Here is a 17,100-nt window from a genome sequence, read left to right as displayed (position 1 = left end):
GCTTCAAACCAGTCTCAGATGCAATTCTACGGACGGATGACATTGGATTTCGCTGAATAATTCCAGAAACTGTGGCGATATTTTCAGGCGTAACTGCGGTTTGCTTCCGGCCAACATGCCCCACTAGATCATCAGTTACGCTGCCTGTTCGTTGAAATTTTGGGAAGAGCGTACGAATGGTTTTCGCATCGGGTCCTTTTGGAACATTAAATTGTGCTTGAAAACTTCGCCTTGTTGCCGTAGGACTCTCTTCTAACCTGTGGCACCAGAAAAACACGTTGTTCAATGGAGTACATGGTTTTAATCTCTTCCTTCGGTACGCTAACCTCCTTTCACGTTTCAATAGTGGAATTGATCGCTCTGGGCTTCGGATCACTATTTATATTTGGCATTACGTATGGCGATTACAGCGCCATCTGTTAGCAGCTTTTGTAACTATTATTTCAAACTGCTGTATAAACTTCTTACAGCTTTCACAATAAACATACCGTTTACTGAATTCCTCTATCGATCTTTGTTTTCGAGATATTTAATTTTGAAATCAGGGAGTTCTTTTCTGGACACCCTGTACAGTCACACTTACACAGTACAAGATTTTTAACGATTGGTTTGGGATGTGAAGCGTTCGTTTACAAGTGAGATGAGCAGTGAAGTCTCCACTTCGCGATGGTCTTGGAGCGTCGTAGTGGTTTTTGAATCCAAAGAGGTTGCCGAAGACGGATATGCCAGGGCGAGTAATTCGAAAATTAATTTTACTGTTGTAGCAGCAGACATACATTTAACAGACTGAAGCTGTCGTATGTAATAACGAAATGCCTTTGAGTATGCACAACCGTAACATTGTGGTTTCGTGTTGGGTGTTTTCAGTGACAGATCCAGAATGTACATACACACTTTTTATGCTGCTGGTGATCAGAAACGGTTGTCAATGGGAAAAGAATATATTACAGTTAATTTGCATCTGTCAGTTGAATTAAATTTCTACCTGTAGAGAAATGAATTAGTAGTTCCATCAGGCTTTCTATCACACGATCTATGATGTGAATGTACTTCGAATATCTCCTCCTTGTACCTGAAGAAGGGACCTTGTGGTTCCTCAACTGAAAGGCCATAAATACAGCTGAGTGTATAAATAACCATAGCTACGAGAATGTAGAGTACTTTCTTTCCACTTTGAAGTCAGAGTTCACAATCCCGTAGACGTCGATCTCACTGAATCATTAATACAAGTTGACTGACTTTAGTCGATTTCCTTCAACCAGCTAGCTTGGAAAACCGAATAAAAAGGTTACTGCTAACAGATCTAATTGTCAGTGACGTGCGGTAGTACATTCGTTTTCATAAAAATAGCAGACAGGAAACATGTGATTGCGTTCAATCCTTATACAGTACACTATGTAAATTATGTATGACATTGGTTCCAGCACACAAAGTAATAAAATAGAGAAAATAACACAAGAAACGTTCAGTGAAACCTCAGTTCTTCAGAACTTACATTACTCACTGATGCTGTGCCACTTTCATGGGCCCCATTACTTTCTGCTTTTTTACTCCAGCAGCATGCGATTGTTCAGAAAAGTTTTTGTTGTTGTTGAGTGAACTTAGTAAATGCATTTTCGTAGAATGCTGACCTTTTAAACCTGAAGACGAAGCATAATTCCTGTAGACAAAAGTGCTAAGTGTGAAATAGGCTCTTGATTCTGTTTAGAACTTTAAGAAGCCTTTCTGATTTTTATAAGAATTTCATTTGAAGATGTAGGAAAGTTAGCTCTTTGTAATCCGAGCCTGGTGGTATACAAGAGAGACACAAAATCCAAAACATAGAAGAATGAATTCTTCGTTCCAGGTTTGCATTTGCATGTTGCAGAAATTGTTGTTTGCGGTGATCAGAAACCCAACTCATATTAAAATGAGAAAATATTGATTGTAATGAGTAGGCTAACACTCTGTGACGATACACAAGATTTTTCCTATATTTGAGGTACAACAATCCCGAAAGCGCTAAACGTAGTTGTATCATTACTGTGCTAAGTTATTATCTCGGTCTTGCAGGTGAGTCGATTTACCTTATCAGTACTGTACTACTGCATGCAGCAGCATTTCACCGTGTATGTGGACTTTCACGTCAAGCAACTGCGAACAGTGAGCGCCTCTACAGCAGCTCCCTGCATCTAAATGTACCTACATCGCTTCATAAGAACGTTAATTGCTTTTGGCAGGCATGCATGCTTTGGAGTGGGCCACCGTAGCCTGTATGTCGTGGTTCATCAATGAGATCCTCACCACCGACAACTCGACAGTCAGGGACGTCATCGAGCAGCTCGACTTCTATATCTTCCCCACCACAAACCCCGACGGGTATCACTACACTTGGACTACAGTAAGTAACTCGTGAATTTTATGACGTTTCACGCACTAAATACACAATATTCAAATTACATACTGTTAAATGAAATACGATGTCCATAATCTATTTTAGATATTTAAATGTAAAATAAATCTCACCAGTCTCGTTGATGAGTGAATTAGAAGCACCTAGGTAGTAGGTTGCATTCGCCCGGTTGGCGGCGGCGAGGTGTAGGCATACACAAAAGCATTGGTGGGTCACCCTGGTCCATAATCACTCAGCCAGTTTCCTCAAGCCACTGACATTTGTAAAAAGTGGGTCAAAGACGAACACATTTTGCTCAGTGGTGTCATAAATGTGTTCAATAGGATTGATATGACTTCAGGAACCACACAAGCACCCCCATGTCAATGAATTGATCCTTTAAAGGTTTCGACACACATTTGGGAGCAGTGAGATGGTGTATTGTCTTGCTGAATGCGCATGGTGCCTACGGGCTTTACAGGCAAACAAATGTAATCACTTCCCGGACAACAGAAACCTGTATCACCCGCTGGTCGAAAGTGATGACAGACTTATGAAGGACCCCATTTAACCTTACGTACACACTAAAACTAAACTCCGCCCGAATAAGCCTCGGCAGGTCCAGTGGTACTGACCGAAGGCCGCGTTATCCTCAGCCTATAGACGTCAGGGGATGCGGATATGTAGGGGCATGTGGTCAGCAGACCACTCTTCCAGCCGTTGTCAGTTTTGGTGACCGGAGCCGCTACTTCTCAGTCAAGTAGCGCCTCAATTGGCCTCGCAAGGGCTAAGTGCACCGAGCTTGCCAACAGAGCTCGGCACACCGGACGGTCGCCCATCCAAGTGCTAGTAAAGCTTAATATTCAAGGGAAATGTTTGCAGCATTGCTTGTATCAAAGTCAGTAATAAACAAATGCCGAATTCAGATACAACTTTCTTTGCATTTACTGCTGCACAGTGCAACTCGATAGTAATTGTTCCAGTGAAAGTATACTTCTAGCATCGCTCTCAGACGTTGTTCCTTTGTTGAGTCGCATGCGACAGCACACCATACCAATATATTCCAAAACACCACGCATAAAAACGGGATTTTTCCGAGACTCATATTTAGCGTTTAGTTGTGATAGAAAGGGAGGGTAAAATATTGGAGGGTAAAATATTTTGGATAGCCCTCGGGCTAGGGACAATTTCTATACCCAACAGAAGGATCGTCTTACTGTGCTATAGAACAGGGTCAGTTTTTGAATATTACACACTTCCTCCAGCTTAGGCAAATGGAGCAAATCGAATGGTTCGTTTTACATCAGATGTTTATTATGCAGGGCCTAAAGGGACTTATCAAATGGTTCAAATGGCTCTAAGCACCATGCGACTTAACTTCTGAGGTCATCAGTCGCCTAGAACTTAGAACTAATTAAACCTAACTAACCTAAGGACATCACACACATCCATGCCCGAGGCAGGATTCGAACCTGCGACCGTAGCAGTCCCACGGTTCCGGACTGAGCGCCTAGAACCGCTAGACCACCGCGGCTGGCAAGGGGACTTATCGAGCCACCATTTAGTCCATGGACGGTTCCTGAAAACACCCGAAAAAGACGTTTTTCACCATTTTTTTTCTGTCAGCAGCTACTGCTCAGATTTTAATGGTATGATCTGTATTATCTAGAGGTGCCATATTTCCGTTAGCGAAAAAACATAATTATTGAGATACAGCCGAAAAACAAGATTTTTTTGCTATCAAAACCGAATTTTTGAAGGCGCTAAGGAAAGCCGAATGAAGCACCCCATTTTTCAGTCTATCTTTTAAAAAGTAGCTTATTCGCATTTTTTGTGCTACGATAAGAGCATTTTTCTGCTGGTTGCGAAAGATACATGTTTTTTCATTTGTAAAAGACTTCCGGCATAAGAAGTTACCCTCTTTCTGCCAAGGGCATTGTCAAAGAGGGCGAAGGAGCGGACAGAGGTTCTTGCCCATTGGGTGGAAAACCTTCTCTGAAAGGCAGAATAATCAGCCATGATCAACCGCATGAGGATGCAAAAGGCAATGGAAAGCACCGGGTTAAAGATACATAATATGTATCCGTGGGACCTGTTGCCTGTAATCGAAAATGTGTCATGAAGATCTTTTCATTACCGAAAGAATCTCCGGAAGGATACAGCCAAGACGGAAGTGACCATTAGAGAAAGACTCAATAACGAATGAAAGGATAACGTTCTACGAGTCGTAGCGCGGAACATCAGAAGTTTCAACGTGGTAGTGAAGCTAGAAAACGTGTAATAGGAAATGCTAAGTCTCAATCTAGAAATAGTGGGGCCCAGTGAAATTACGTGAAAAGAAGGCAAGGATTTCTGGTCAGATGAGTATAGCATAATACGAAAAGCAGCATAAAATAGTATAACGGGAGTAAGATTCGCTATGAATAGAAAAATAGGGCAGAGAGTGGGTTGCTGTGAACAATTCAGTGTTTGAGCTGTTCCCATTGATGTCGACAGCAAACCAACACCGACAACGAAAGTTCAGGTATACATACCGCAAGCAGAAGTGAAGAGAAACGGAAAGTATTTTAGAAAACTGAACGCATAATTCAGAACGTAAAGGTGTAACGGGAAGTCCACTGTAAAAAATTCGGAGGGGAGAGAGCAGATGGATGGAAGCAGCACACTGAAGGGCTGTTTGAGGGGGAGGACTAGTTTGATGACGTGATAGAAGTATAAATATGAGTCGAGTTAGAAGCGGTTGTGGAACCAGTGTGAAAATCGTAACCTAAAAGAGCTCTGGAGATGTTAACATCAAATAAAGCGGAAAGGATGGATAACATTCCATCATAATTTCTTAAATCACTGAAGGAAGTGACAACAAAACTATTATCCACGTTGGTGTGCATATTGTATGAGACTGGCGATATACTTACAACCAGACTTCCGGAAAAACATCGTCCACACAATTTCGAAAACTGCCAGAGCCGGCAATTTCGAGAATTGTGGCACAATCAGTTCAACAGCTGTTTCATCCAAATTGGTTAAAGGAATAATACACAGAAGAATGGAATTGAAAACTGAGGATCTGTTAGATGATGATCAGTTTGGCTTTAGGAGAGGTAAAGGAACCAGAGTAGCAGTTCTGGCGTTGCACTTGATAATAGAAGCGAGACTAAAGAAGAATCAAGAGACGTTCAGAGGTTCAGTCGAGCTCCAGAAATCGTTCGACATTTTCAAATGGGGCAACACGTTAGAAATTCTGAGAAAAGTAGGGGTATGCTATAGGGGAAGACGGATAACATACTATATGTACAAGAACCAAGAGGAAACAATGAGAGAGGAAGACCAAAAACGAAGTGTTTGGATGAAAAAGGGTCTAAGTCAGGGATGTAAGCTTTTGCCCCTTCTGTTTAAACAATATATCTAAGAAGCACTTAAAAGAAACGTTCAAAAGTGGAATTAAAATTAAAGGTGAAAGGACATCAATGATATGATTTGCTGATGATATTGCTATCCAGAGTGAATGCGAAGAAGAACTGTTGAATGGAATGGACAGGTTAAGAATACAGAATATAGATTGAGAGCAAATCGATGAAAGTCGAAAGCAATGATGAGTAGCAGAAATGAGAACACGAGAAATTTAACATCAGGACTGATGATCACGAAGTAGATGAAGTTAAGGAATTCTGCTACCTAGGCAGCAAAGTAACTCAGGACGGGCGGACATAAAAAGCAGATTAGCACTGGCATTTCTGACAATGTGCGCTTGGAACGCAGCAGTGTATGGTAGTGAAACTGGGCTTTGCTGAAACCGGAACAAAAGAGAGTAGAAATATTTGAGATGTGGTGATACAGAAGAATGTTCTAAATTAGGTGAACTGATAAGGTAGGGAATGAGGAGGTTCTCCGCGCAATCGGTGAGGAAAGGAATATGATAAAAACGCTGACAGGAAGAAGGGACAAGATGATAGGACATATGTTAAGACGTTACGGAATAAATTCCATGGTAGTAAAGGAAGCTGTAGAGAGTAAAAACTGTAGAGGAAGACAGAGATTTGATTGCAACCAGCAAATAATTGAGGACGTACGTTGCTAGTTCTATTCTGAGATGGAATGATTGGCACAGGAGAGGAATTCCTGGCGGACCCCATCAAACCAGTAAGAAGACTGATGACTCAAAAAAGCAACTTTATGTCGCTCTAATCTCGTGATTTGGTGATAGCAAAGAATGAACGCTAATACTAATGCGCAGTTGTTCCAGGAGCATGTTCAATACACGCAATTATCCTGTCAGTAACGTGAAATTCAACAAGTTTATACAAAACTTTTTTTTTGCGGGGTTAAAAAGTGATGTAATATATTTATAAAATAGAGAAAAATCCTCATTAAGCAAATTAGTAATAATAATAACGGAAAATATGGTTTGACTTTCGGCGCAGGTCGGACAGTGGACCATAACTACGAAGCACCCTGAGAACAGTGCGCAATAATAAAAATATGTGCAAGTACTTCTCGCTAAATGACACCCCAATGACTGCAGTAATTTGAGGCAGACGCTCACACTATGAGGGAAGTTGAGAATGATAAATTATGTACAAGAAAAAAATTTCAAGGGATGGCTCCCAACTGATAACTATTAGTGAGCAATGGGATTAACTTTGCAATCAATTTTCCAATTAAGAACACACAGTTAAACAAATGAGTAACAGTCAGGAATTCATCAACAAATTAAAACCAAAGGTGTCAGCTGGCTACCGTTAAAGACTATTTTCATCCATCCCAGATCAAGCACTACTCCACATTACACATCGCGTTCGAATTTCAAACAATAGAAATATTTTTAACATCGACAAACAAAAATCGTAATAAAATATTATGTGCACTCTTAGCTATTTGATAAAAAGCTGTATGAGTACTGTATAGTCGGAGGAAGAGAGAGGCTCAACGGGCTCATTTAAGACAAGGAAACCGAACCTCTCACCACGTGGACACATGCTGCAGACAACTAGCGGTCTTCGCGAATTATCCGCAGTGCATAGGGAGACATTGCCACAGAGGCACGTACGAGTAAAGCAGAATCAGTTTCAATAATGTAACTGCCGATAAACACTCCCTTGAAATCAAAATTGATTCAAATGGCTCTGAGCACTATCGGACTTAACATCTGAGGTCATGAGTCCCCTATAAATTAGAACTACTTAAACCTAACTAACCTAAGGACATCACACACATCCATGCCCGAGGCAGGATTCGAACCTGCGACTGTAGCGGTCGCGCGGTTCCAGACTGAAGCGCCTAGAACCGCTCGACCACACAGGCCGGCACTCCCTTGAAAGTGGTTTGTCTGAAACACAGAGGCAAACACCCGACATTATAGAATAAGATGCTCACCAAAAAGTCCATACGCTTCTGCAGCTCCACCCAGCGTAGGAGTCAGAGACAAACGGCCGGGGTGAACCATGGTCGTCTTGCAATTCGAGCACCGTATTTCCCAACACACTAAGTTTGGCAATGCAGACCTCCGCTAAAAATATGGCATGATTGGAGCAGGTGGTTGTAGCCTTCAAGATCCACGCAATCACCACTCATAACTGCTTGGTGGCTTTCCACTGATTGGCGGTGAGCAGCAACCAGAGCCGTACATCTTTTCCTTTCTACTCCACTGCAACTGTAGAAGCAGCTCAACCGGCCGCAACGAAGACACAAGAGTGCACGCGTATTGAACCACAACGGTCAAAGCAGGCCGCCTTTGGTTTCCACAAGTCTAGCAAGCTTTGTGGGACCCGTCGAGCCTGCTGCATCTGACAACAGATTGTGCTATCAATCCAGTATGACTAACCAGATAGACGTGTGAGTGGATAGTTTCACTGCAACCCTTTTTTTTCACAACGATGGGAGCAGTATAATTACCAAACCCAACGTAAAGGAGATCGAGGAGAAATTAAGAATTGGGGAATATATATCAGTAACGAAACAGAGCACAAGTCCAGAAGGGGAAAGGTTTCCGTGTTTTTATGAGGCACCTTGAAATACATCGGTAGATGTCTCTCACTGCCAATCGTGTAAAATGTTACTTAACGCTTATTCGGGAACCTCTAATATATTACATGTTTATATTAGTTTCATGACTCTGTAATTATTTTGAAAGATGGCAAAGACTTAGTGACTGACAAGTAAGTGGGAATTGAGGCCATTTAGCGATATATAGGCTTTTCAGATCTAGGGCAAATATTGATTGAAATAGAGAGTAGTGTGGCTCAGTGGATAGTACGAACTATAGTGTGGCTGAATGCGATGAAGTGCGAAGAAATCTTAGTATAAAAGAAAAGCTTCTTCTTTCAGACATGTACTTTTTAGAGCAACGTAATATGACAAACGAACTTCGTGTTTGCTAAAGTGCTTTGGGGGAATCTAGAATGAATTTAGCCGACCCGCTATGCACATTCTAGAAAAAGTAAACAAAATTGGTGTAACTGGGATCGTATTTGGCTGAAACACATTAAAGTTACAGAAACAATACTTCCAAATCCCTACTTCAGTTAGCGTTGCAGCACAATTGACATCTTCAGGCTGTCAGGTGAAAAGGATCTGGACTTTCAGAGATGGCTCTGCTTACTGTATTACAGGTGACCCCATGATGGTTCGAAGTGAGAATAGCCAGTACTAGTCGAAAGAGGGTGAAGTTGTACAGAAACCGTTCATATCGAAATAAACAAATAAGCTGGAAATACGCCGAAAAGGAAAACAGGTCAAATAAAATCCTCCATTTTCTGGCCTACAATGCTCGAAAACGAATGTATTTTTCATTGAGTCTCGCCTTGTGATACGCGGGTGAAAAGGATTTTTTATCAACTGCCAAAACCTACTCATAACATTACAACGAAGCAGTACAGAATAAACGGCTACGTAGCGTAGAACATCGCGAAGGCAAGCTAGATTACTTTACCCTACCTGGGACGCGCATAGCTTTGCTTGAATGGGGGTGAAGCCTCACACCCGTTTTGCTAATAATATGCTGCACCTTACCTGCCTGGCTAACAGGCAAGCATGCAGGTTAAAAGCTGAGTGTGTACACCACTGGCAGCAACCGAGGCCGAGCCGAGCCAGAGAGACGCTGAGTCAAAGAGCCAGGCCATAAGAGCGCCCCTTCGCCGTGCGCCAGGGAGGACGTTGCTTGGCGGCTGGCAAACATATCGATAGGGGGCATGGTTCATGTAGTAATATTGGTGTCCTTAGGTAATAATAAAGTAAACGCTCAACACCTAACCAGCATCAGATAATGGATCCACATGGTTGAAATCGTGTACTAGTGGCCGATAGAGACGATTGTTTCTCATATTATCTCTCACCCCGTTTACATGGGACTCCCAAAACAGGATTTCGTAGCCTATTTGCCAATGCCACTTTTGGGTGATCATGTGAACACTTCAAAACCGATTCCGGAGATCATCTTCTAATTGCCGGTTTTCCAATCCCGCAGGCGATTTTTGCTCCCATGTATACGCAACCGGTTTTTAAAAGTTCTAGGACTGTCAAGTTCTATCTTATTTTTAAGAATTTTTGGCTGGTGTGGACGAATCGGCTTTTTGTACACTAAAGTAGAAGTAGAAATATTAGACTAAAGCTGCTTACATCTGATGTAATTGAAGAGAAATAGCGATTTTGGTGACTAAATCACAAACTGTAAGAGCTGTTTTCCAGGCGCTATATTTAACTGGGCTAACAAATCCGCTTCAGACCTTAACGTGTAAACATGAAAGCGAAAAATGTTTTTTTCCGGATTCGGTTTTCGTCTTTCGGAAGATGTGTCGCAAGTAAACGTAGTGACTATGCTCTGAACTGTGTAACACCGACACGGTTCTAAATATTTCTGCTCAGAATAAATTAAATTCCAAAATTTGTCGTGGAATAACTCTTTGTCTTTTACCCGCCATTTCTTTAATCGTTTTCCTTTCGGCAGGAAGTGCAAAATGCCAATACATTTCACCCGTTATTCCAATCACTGTCGTGATAACAAGTAATTAACTTATACATGTAGTAAAAAATTGAGGTAGCTGTACTTGTTATACAGAATGACCTGAAAGTATCTATTTAATGTTATAAAATACATTTTTTTCAGTAGCAGTAGATCATTCTCCGATGACCACAGACCTGAAGGCGTCGAGCAGATCGAACCGGTAATATTATTGTTGTGGGAGGAAATTAATAGTAACTGGATGCGTAAAGTCACCGATCTCTATGGACAATATGTGTCCCCTGATTGCAGGTTGTTCGTCTAATAGCCACCGATGTCTTAAACTAATCTGAGCGTATCTTTGAGAACTTTTGTTGCGAACTCATATGTTTTCAGGACCGTCTTTGGCGCAAGAATCGGCAGCCGAACCCGAACTCGACCTGCGTGGGGACCGATGTTAACCGCAACTGGGGCTTCCACTGGGGAGGTAAGACCTGCGCACCGCCCTGCGTAGCCGCTGTCAGGCTCTTTCTGCGCTTAGTTACACATTTGAAACTCTGCCCTTTGCCGAAGTAACCATTCCTGTTCTGACATTTATTACTGTTCCGTATAGGCTGCGTCTTGCTTGAAAAAGAGTACTTAATTCTGCATTACGATTGACTGACTTAGTGCTCATAGACGTTTTCCTGTATACAAAAAAAGAAAAAAACACAAAAAGACAAATCGCCATATAATCGAAAGTGAATCTTTGTTACACAGCTTTGGAACGAGTACCGGAACGCCCATGTTGAGTTAGAGGCATCCTGTTGAGTGGCAGCTTATGCCGGTAGAAAAATGAACCACCCTCAATGTCTGCGTTCAGTGGCACCAGAGTGTAATATGTAGGCAGTGAGGGACTATAGAGTTAGTTCGTCATTTGTCACGGTCGTCGGCGTTCTGACGGCCTGTCTATGTGCCCTCTGCTTTGAATCTGCGGACAGAAACTGCACTGCGTGTTTACTGATTCTAGAGTACAACCATGCCCCACCTACGAGTACGTACTTCTGTTGGACAGTTTCACCATTTGGGTAGGGTCGCATTGTGCACATGATGGAAACTGGGTGGATGAATCGACGGGTTACTACACATGTTGGGCAAAATGTATCGGTGATGTCTCGCAGTTTTCAACAGTGGTCTGTGGAACGCTTCCACACCTGTAGATCAGGTTCTGGTCGTCTGCATAGCAGAGACGTACATTAAGATCGACACATTGTCCGAGCAGCGGTGGCCGACCGAATGTAGTACAGGGACAAAATTTGGACACCTGATGCGTCCACTATGTCATCAGAGACCGTTGGGAATCGGCTGCTTGCAACAAGATTAAGACCACAGGTACCTCTGGCCAGGCTACCACTTACATCGCGGCACTGCCAAGCTGGGCCACTCTGGTGTCGTGAAACAGTTGATTGGAGAATGTGATGCCCCTCTGTTGTCATCATTGATGGGAGTAAGTTCCGACTGAATGCCACTGAGGGAAGTACATGCGTATGGGATGGACCTGGTGAGGTGCCTGTTCCAGAGCGCAGAGACGACACACGTGTCTTATACCAGGCTTCATGATGTGTGTATGGGGATGGGGTACCAATTACAGCTCGCGGGCACATTTGGCATTTCTGCAGGTTAAAGAAATACCTTCCTGCTCATTAATAGGAAAATTGCAACAAAAGGAGCAAGATGCTTGGAACAATGTATCGCAGAATGCTATTTGGCACCTTTATGATAGTTTACATATAAGAATACACGCATGAATTGCCGACAGGAGAGCATATGTTGTGTATTGTGTATCCTCATCATACTGCTATTTCTTCGAAAGGAAGATGTACTTTTTCAGCAGGACAGTGCGCGTCCACTAATGGCAGCTACGAAACAACTTTTTCTTCTTGATGTACAGCAACTACCCTGGCCGTAAAGACCACCAGATCTCCCACCAATTGACCACATATGGGACATGATGAAGCTGGAACTTAATCGTTCTTGCCGAATTACAATAAAAGGCGCAAGATTCTTGGGAAAATGTATCGCAGGATGCTATGTGGCACCTATATGTTCGTTTGCATACGAGAATACACGCATGCATTGCCGCCAGAAGAGCATATATTGTGTATTGTTAAGATTTTACTGTGACATGTGTGTTTCATTTGGTCTGAATTTTTTGTCATATACTCTTAGAGAGATGATCTACCTGCGGCCTCAAATGTTAATAGAATGATCGTGTCCTTGAGAGTATTGCAATTTTTATACCGGCAGTGTATGTATGCGCCTTCCTGCCGCCATGTGCGTACTGACGATAATGAACATGCATGCATACTTGAAAATTACTATGAGGTCAAACTCGACCGATGGTTGTATGGAATAAAGTACTTTATTTCAAACAACATACATTTCATACGAAAACGCAATATAGTAAAACATTTGTTCACCTTTTATCAAATAATTTCTGCAACTCCTTTGGGCCTTGACATCTAGAAGTACACTCTTTCGGTTTGATCTTGATTTCCAGTTTATTGCCTTGCCGTGAAACATATTTATGAGAAACATATGTCCCATAAATTTCATCTGCCCTCTGCCTTCTGACTGAGCTTCTGTCATTTACCTCGTATACTATTTCCAGATCTAACGTCCTTTACCTTCAGATCGTTCTAATGATCTAGGCCGATTTTATATCATTTGATCTTCAATCTCACTTTCTCTATGCCCGGTATCCAGCTCTAAGATAAGTGGATAATGGTTATCCAGAAATATGGCTCATGTCGAATATTCTGATATTGATGTGTTTGTAGTAGGAATATTTTATTTTGCAGTAAATAACTTGTTTTAAGCATCTTTTATCTACTGTTATTTTACTACCGAGATAGCATAGCTACTTTATTCGATTAATATTAACTCAATCAGTTTTCTTCCTTGCACTGATCTCTCTAACAATTTGCTTAATTACCATCACTATAATTTATTCTCACCTTCTTTTAATTTTCGCTATTTTATTGCATCAGATACGACCTAAGGCCGAATACACCTTGTTGTACTTAGTAATTAAGGCACTTCTGTTTATCCGGTTGCTTCCGAGAAAATAGAATATTCAAAAAGATGCTAACTTCAGTGCCTTTCCCATAACGCATACTACGAACGGGTAGGAGTGGGTACTTTAAGCCCACTAAAAAAAAAAAAAAAAAAAAAAAAAAAAAAAAAAAAAAAAAAAACCGAAATAGAAGTTTAGTTAATTTTTTTCAGTTTCATTAGAAAATATTTTGTTCTGAATAATGTACACTACCAATGGGAGAGGTAGAGGACAACTAAAAAGATAAGAGATGCAAATTTCGCTAATTGTAGTTGACTTTCATTAACAACTCTCTTTTTAAACCGATACTAATGTCGAAGTAGGGTCCAGAACCTCAAAATATTCACATTCTTTATGAAGATTGCATCTGCTGCTTCACTTCAGACTTCAACTTCAGGATTAAGTTTAACTTAAAAAATTAAAACAGTTAAAGACTCTGGTAGAAAGTTTTACTGAAAAACAATAAATATTTTCTTCAGAATTTTAAAATATAAATTACATGACCAGATTACAATACTTACAAAAGTTGGGCTTAGGGTACCCCTGACTTCCGTTGCTATTGCGATGGTTAAATGCTCTTACATCAAATATTCACATCCAGTGAGTTAAAATACGTGTATTTCACATTATTCGTTATTGTAGAAGAGTAATATTCAGCAACAGAAATCCAGTACATCTGACGAATTTGAAGCTGATATTGGTAATTAAACATCTGAAAGGTAGAACAAAACTGCAACAGCGTGAAGGATACAACAAAATATGTTTACTATATTGACATTGACCATAATACCTGAAATGCTGCTCTCAGAACAGCCAAGGTATGGCATGAATTACTGCGGGTAAGAAGACACTTCTCCAGAGTACTAGCCGGTCGGAGTGGCCATGCGTTTCTAAGCGCTACAGTCTGGAACTGCGAGACCGCTACGGTCGCAGGTTCGAATCCTGCCTCGGGCATGGGTGTGTGTGATGTCCTTAGGTTAGTTAGGTTTAAGTAGTTCTACGTCTAGGGGACTGATGACCTTAGAAGTTAAGTCCCATAGTGCTCAGAGCTATTTGAACCAGAGTACTATTAACATGTCAAGGAAATGAAAAAGTCGTTCCATGTGCAACTTCTGTGGCGTCGAAGATGTTTATCCACGAGATGCACTTTATATTCTTGCACTGTTGAGTTTTCCGCCACTTGCATCGGCATAACGAAGTACATAACCATGCAAAATCTTGCTTCTGTAGATCTGAGCAGCCACCGTTTTCGTGGAAGAACTTGATGTCTTCACACCCATGTTAATCTAAATTACGGATTCTGGCAATTCCATTGTTGATACGTGCGTGCTAATGTGAAATCACTGGGCCCATGCTGCGTTCCGTAAGTCCTAGAACAAGCTAAATTTCACTCTTAATTTAGTAGTCGGTTTTTTACTGCATCAAACCTAAAAGTGATATACTTGTCATATTGAAAATGTGATTAGTTTAATTGTAAATGAGACAATGAGACAGTACAGTAATAAAAGGCCATGCGACAGATACCATAACACAGGGAGCCGCGCTGCAAACATTTGTGTCAATGGATAACGAACTTGTGATGCGGGCAGTGGTGATGGGGGGGGGGGGGGGGCGGTCATCTAGAATTCTGTAGAAGATTGGTGAAGGTGTACATCCACTTTCCAGAAAATGTAAGACGTAATAAATATGCTAAGTTCATGGAATATTCCGTCAGTTCTTGGAGAAACACAGACGTATTAATAATACACAGTGTTAATATTGCACAATAATATTTATTTAATGTTTCGTTATGAACCGGCTTTCGGCTTCTTCGGCCATCGTCAAATAACTTCAAACTATACAGATATTCCACACAACTTTAGCGAGAATTCGTAGTTGTACAAAGACTGTTGAACAGTGATATGTGAGAATTTATGACTATATCGATGCAAACCACGAGCATAATGTAATACCTAAAGAGACTCTGAACAAATATATATTATATAATTGTATATTCAAATGTTAAAACTATATGAACGTACAAACCAAATATATTGTACCACGAAGTACTGGCACACGCTACTATGTCTTACTTGGTCTGTCATATGTACAAGCTAGTGATGTGATGAACAGGCTGAAGAAAAGGAGGGTGGGGAGAGAAAGAAGTCTATGGAGCGTGGAACAGTTGTAACAAGCTTATTATCTGATGGCTACATAAATAATAACTGGCTGTTGCTACTTTAGTAAGGGTGAGTAATGGAACAACGTTTGTTCATTAAGGACCTTCTCAGGGTTCTTTGATTGTTGTTTATTAATGGCCAGAACTCCCTGTAGTGTTAGTTTTCTGCCTTTAGTTATTTTATGGGGAACACTGCACTTCACATCATATGAATGACGTTTATTCAGAGCATGTTCCGTAAGGCCGGCCATTAATAAACACCGATCAAAGAATCCTAACCTGGTCCTTAATTACTAAACGCAACTCCATTATTCACCCTCACTTAGTAGCAGCAGCCAGTTATTGCTTCTCTAACCATCAGATAATGAGTTTGTTATAACTGTTCTACACCCACATTCCACAGAGTCTTTCTCCCACTCCCCCTCCCCCCACCGTCCCCTTTTTTGGCTTGTTAATCACATTTACCAGTTTATCCATGTGACACAGTTGCCTGTGCCATTACTCGCTTGTGCAATATATTTGGCTTATACATTCATATAATTTTAATATTTCAATACCCAGGTACATAAGATATATTTTTCAGAGTTTCTTTAGGTATTACATTATGCTTGTGTTTTGTATGTAAGAATCCAAAAGCTGGTGCATAACGAGCTAGTACAGTGCAAAATAACAGTTCTGACAACAAAGAAATTAATAATAAATGGAAGAAAATTATTTAACAGAGGTGTTATTCACGCTTAGTTCGTCCGTTATGCGAGAAGAGAAGAAAGACATCACAACACCTGGCCCCGTTTGACATTTAGGGGCTCAGCCTACATATGGCTTGTCGACACGTCTCAATTACGGCTTGTTGACTTTAATTAATGCGCCGACTAATTAGTTCTGTGGATCTCCACTTTAGCACAGCTCATAACCACAGTGATGTTGCCAATCCTCACCCAACCTCAAGTTTTAAGGCAATACAGTGACAAAGTAGCATCGTAAAGTTATTATGAGTGCCATACTTCAATCGCCCTACACGCTGAAACTGCGACTTTTGTATACACCCTGCATACAGCCCTCTGATAACATGGTTAAAATCTAAGCACAACACGTTGCTTTGAAAGCCAGACTTCCCAATCACGGTCGCTTATTAGTCTTCAGTCCAGTGGACTAGTCTGTTTCGTCTTTGTAAACACTCCCGTGGCGAGCGATGAGAAAAGTGCGCATGGCTGGTCGCTTTGCATACGTACTGCAGTCATACAGTCTTCTGCATGCAACACTCCATACGATCAACTCCCAGATGGCTGCAGCAAGAGCACAACGTAGTAGGCGTGTAGTCCTTACTCTATTTCATTTGTACCCCGCACGATATCGACAAAAGCGGCATGCATTGTGCCAAGAACCAGCCAGTCCTATCGACGAGACTTCTCAGGGCGATCACAGCAAAGACGTTTTACGAACGAATGTGGAAACTGGTGAGGCTAATTCCGTACCATCGAACAGCAACAGACAGGCATGGTGATTCCACGTTAGTACAACTCATAACCTCTTTTATAAAA

The 17,100-nt window shown here is 41.3% G+C and overlaps 1 protein-coding gene across 1 annotated transcript in view; it reads left to right on the top strand.

Annotated features, from left to right (window-relative positions):
* The window catches only part of LOC124788832 (zinc carboxypeptidase-like), a 119,303-nt gene that overhangs the window by 86,631 nt on the left and 15,572 nt on the right, over window positions 1-17,100 (top strand). The window contains exons 6-7 of the mRNA XM_047256114.1: window positions 2,220-2,380; window positions 10,704-10,794. Of these exons, the coding sequence (XP_047112070.1) occupies window positions 2,220-2,380; window positions 10,704-10,794 (252 nt within the window). The remainder of the gene's footprint in view (window positions 1-2,219; window positions 2,381-10,703; window positions 10,795-17,100) is intronic.

Source organism: Schistocerca piceifrons, chromosome 3 (genome assembly GCF_021461385.2).
Source record: "Schistocerca piceifrons isolate TAMUIC-IGC-003096 chromosome 3, iqSchPice1.1, whole genome shotgun sequence".
In the NCBI taxonomy this organism is placed as follows: Eukaryota; Metazoa; Arthropoda; class Insecta; order Orthoptera; family Acrididae; genus Schistocerca; species Schistocerca piceifrons.
Note: the sequence above shows the minus strand (reverse complement) of the source record. Positions and strands in the feature narration are given on the sequence as shown.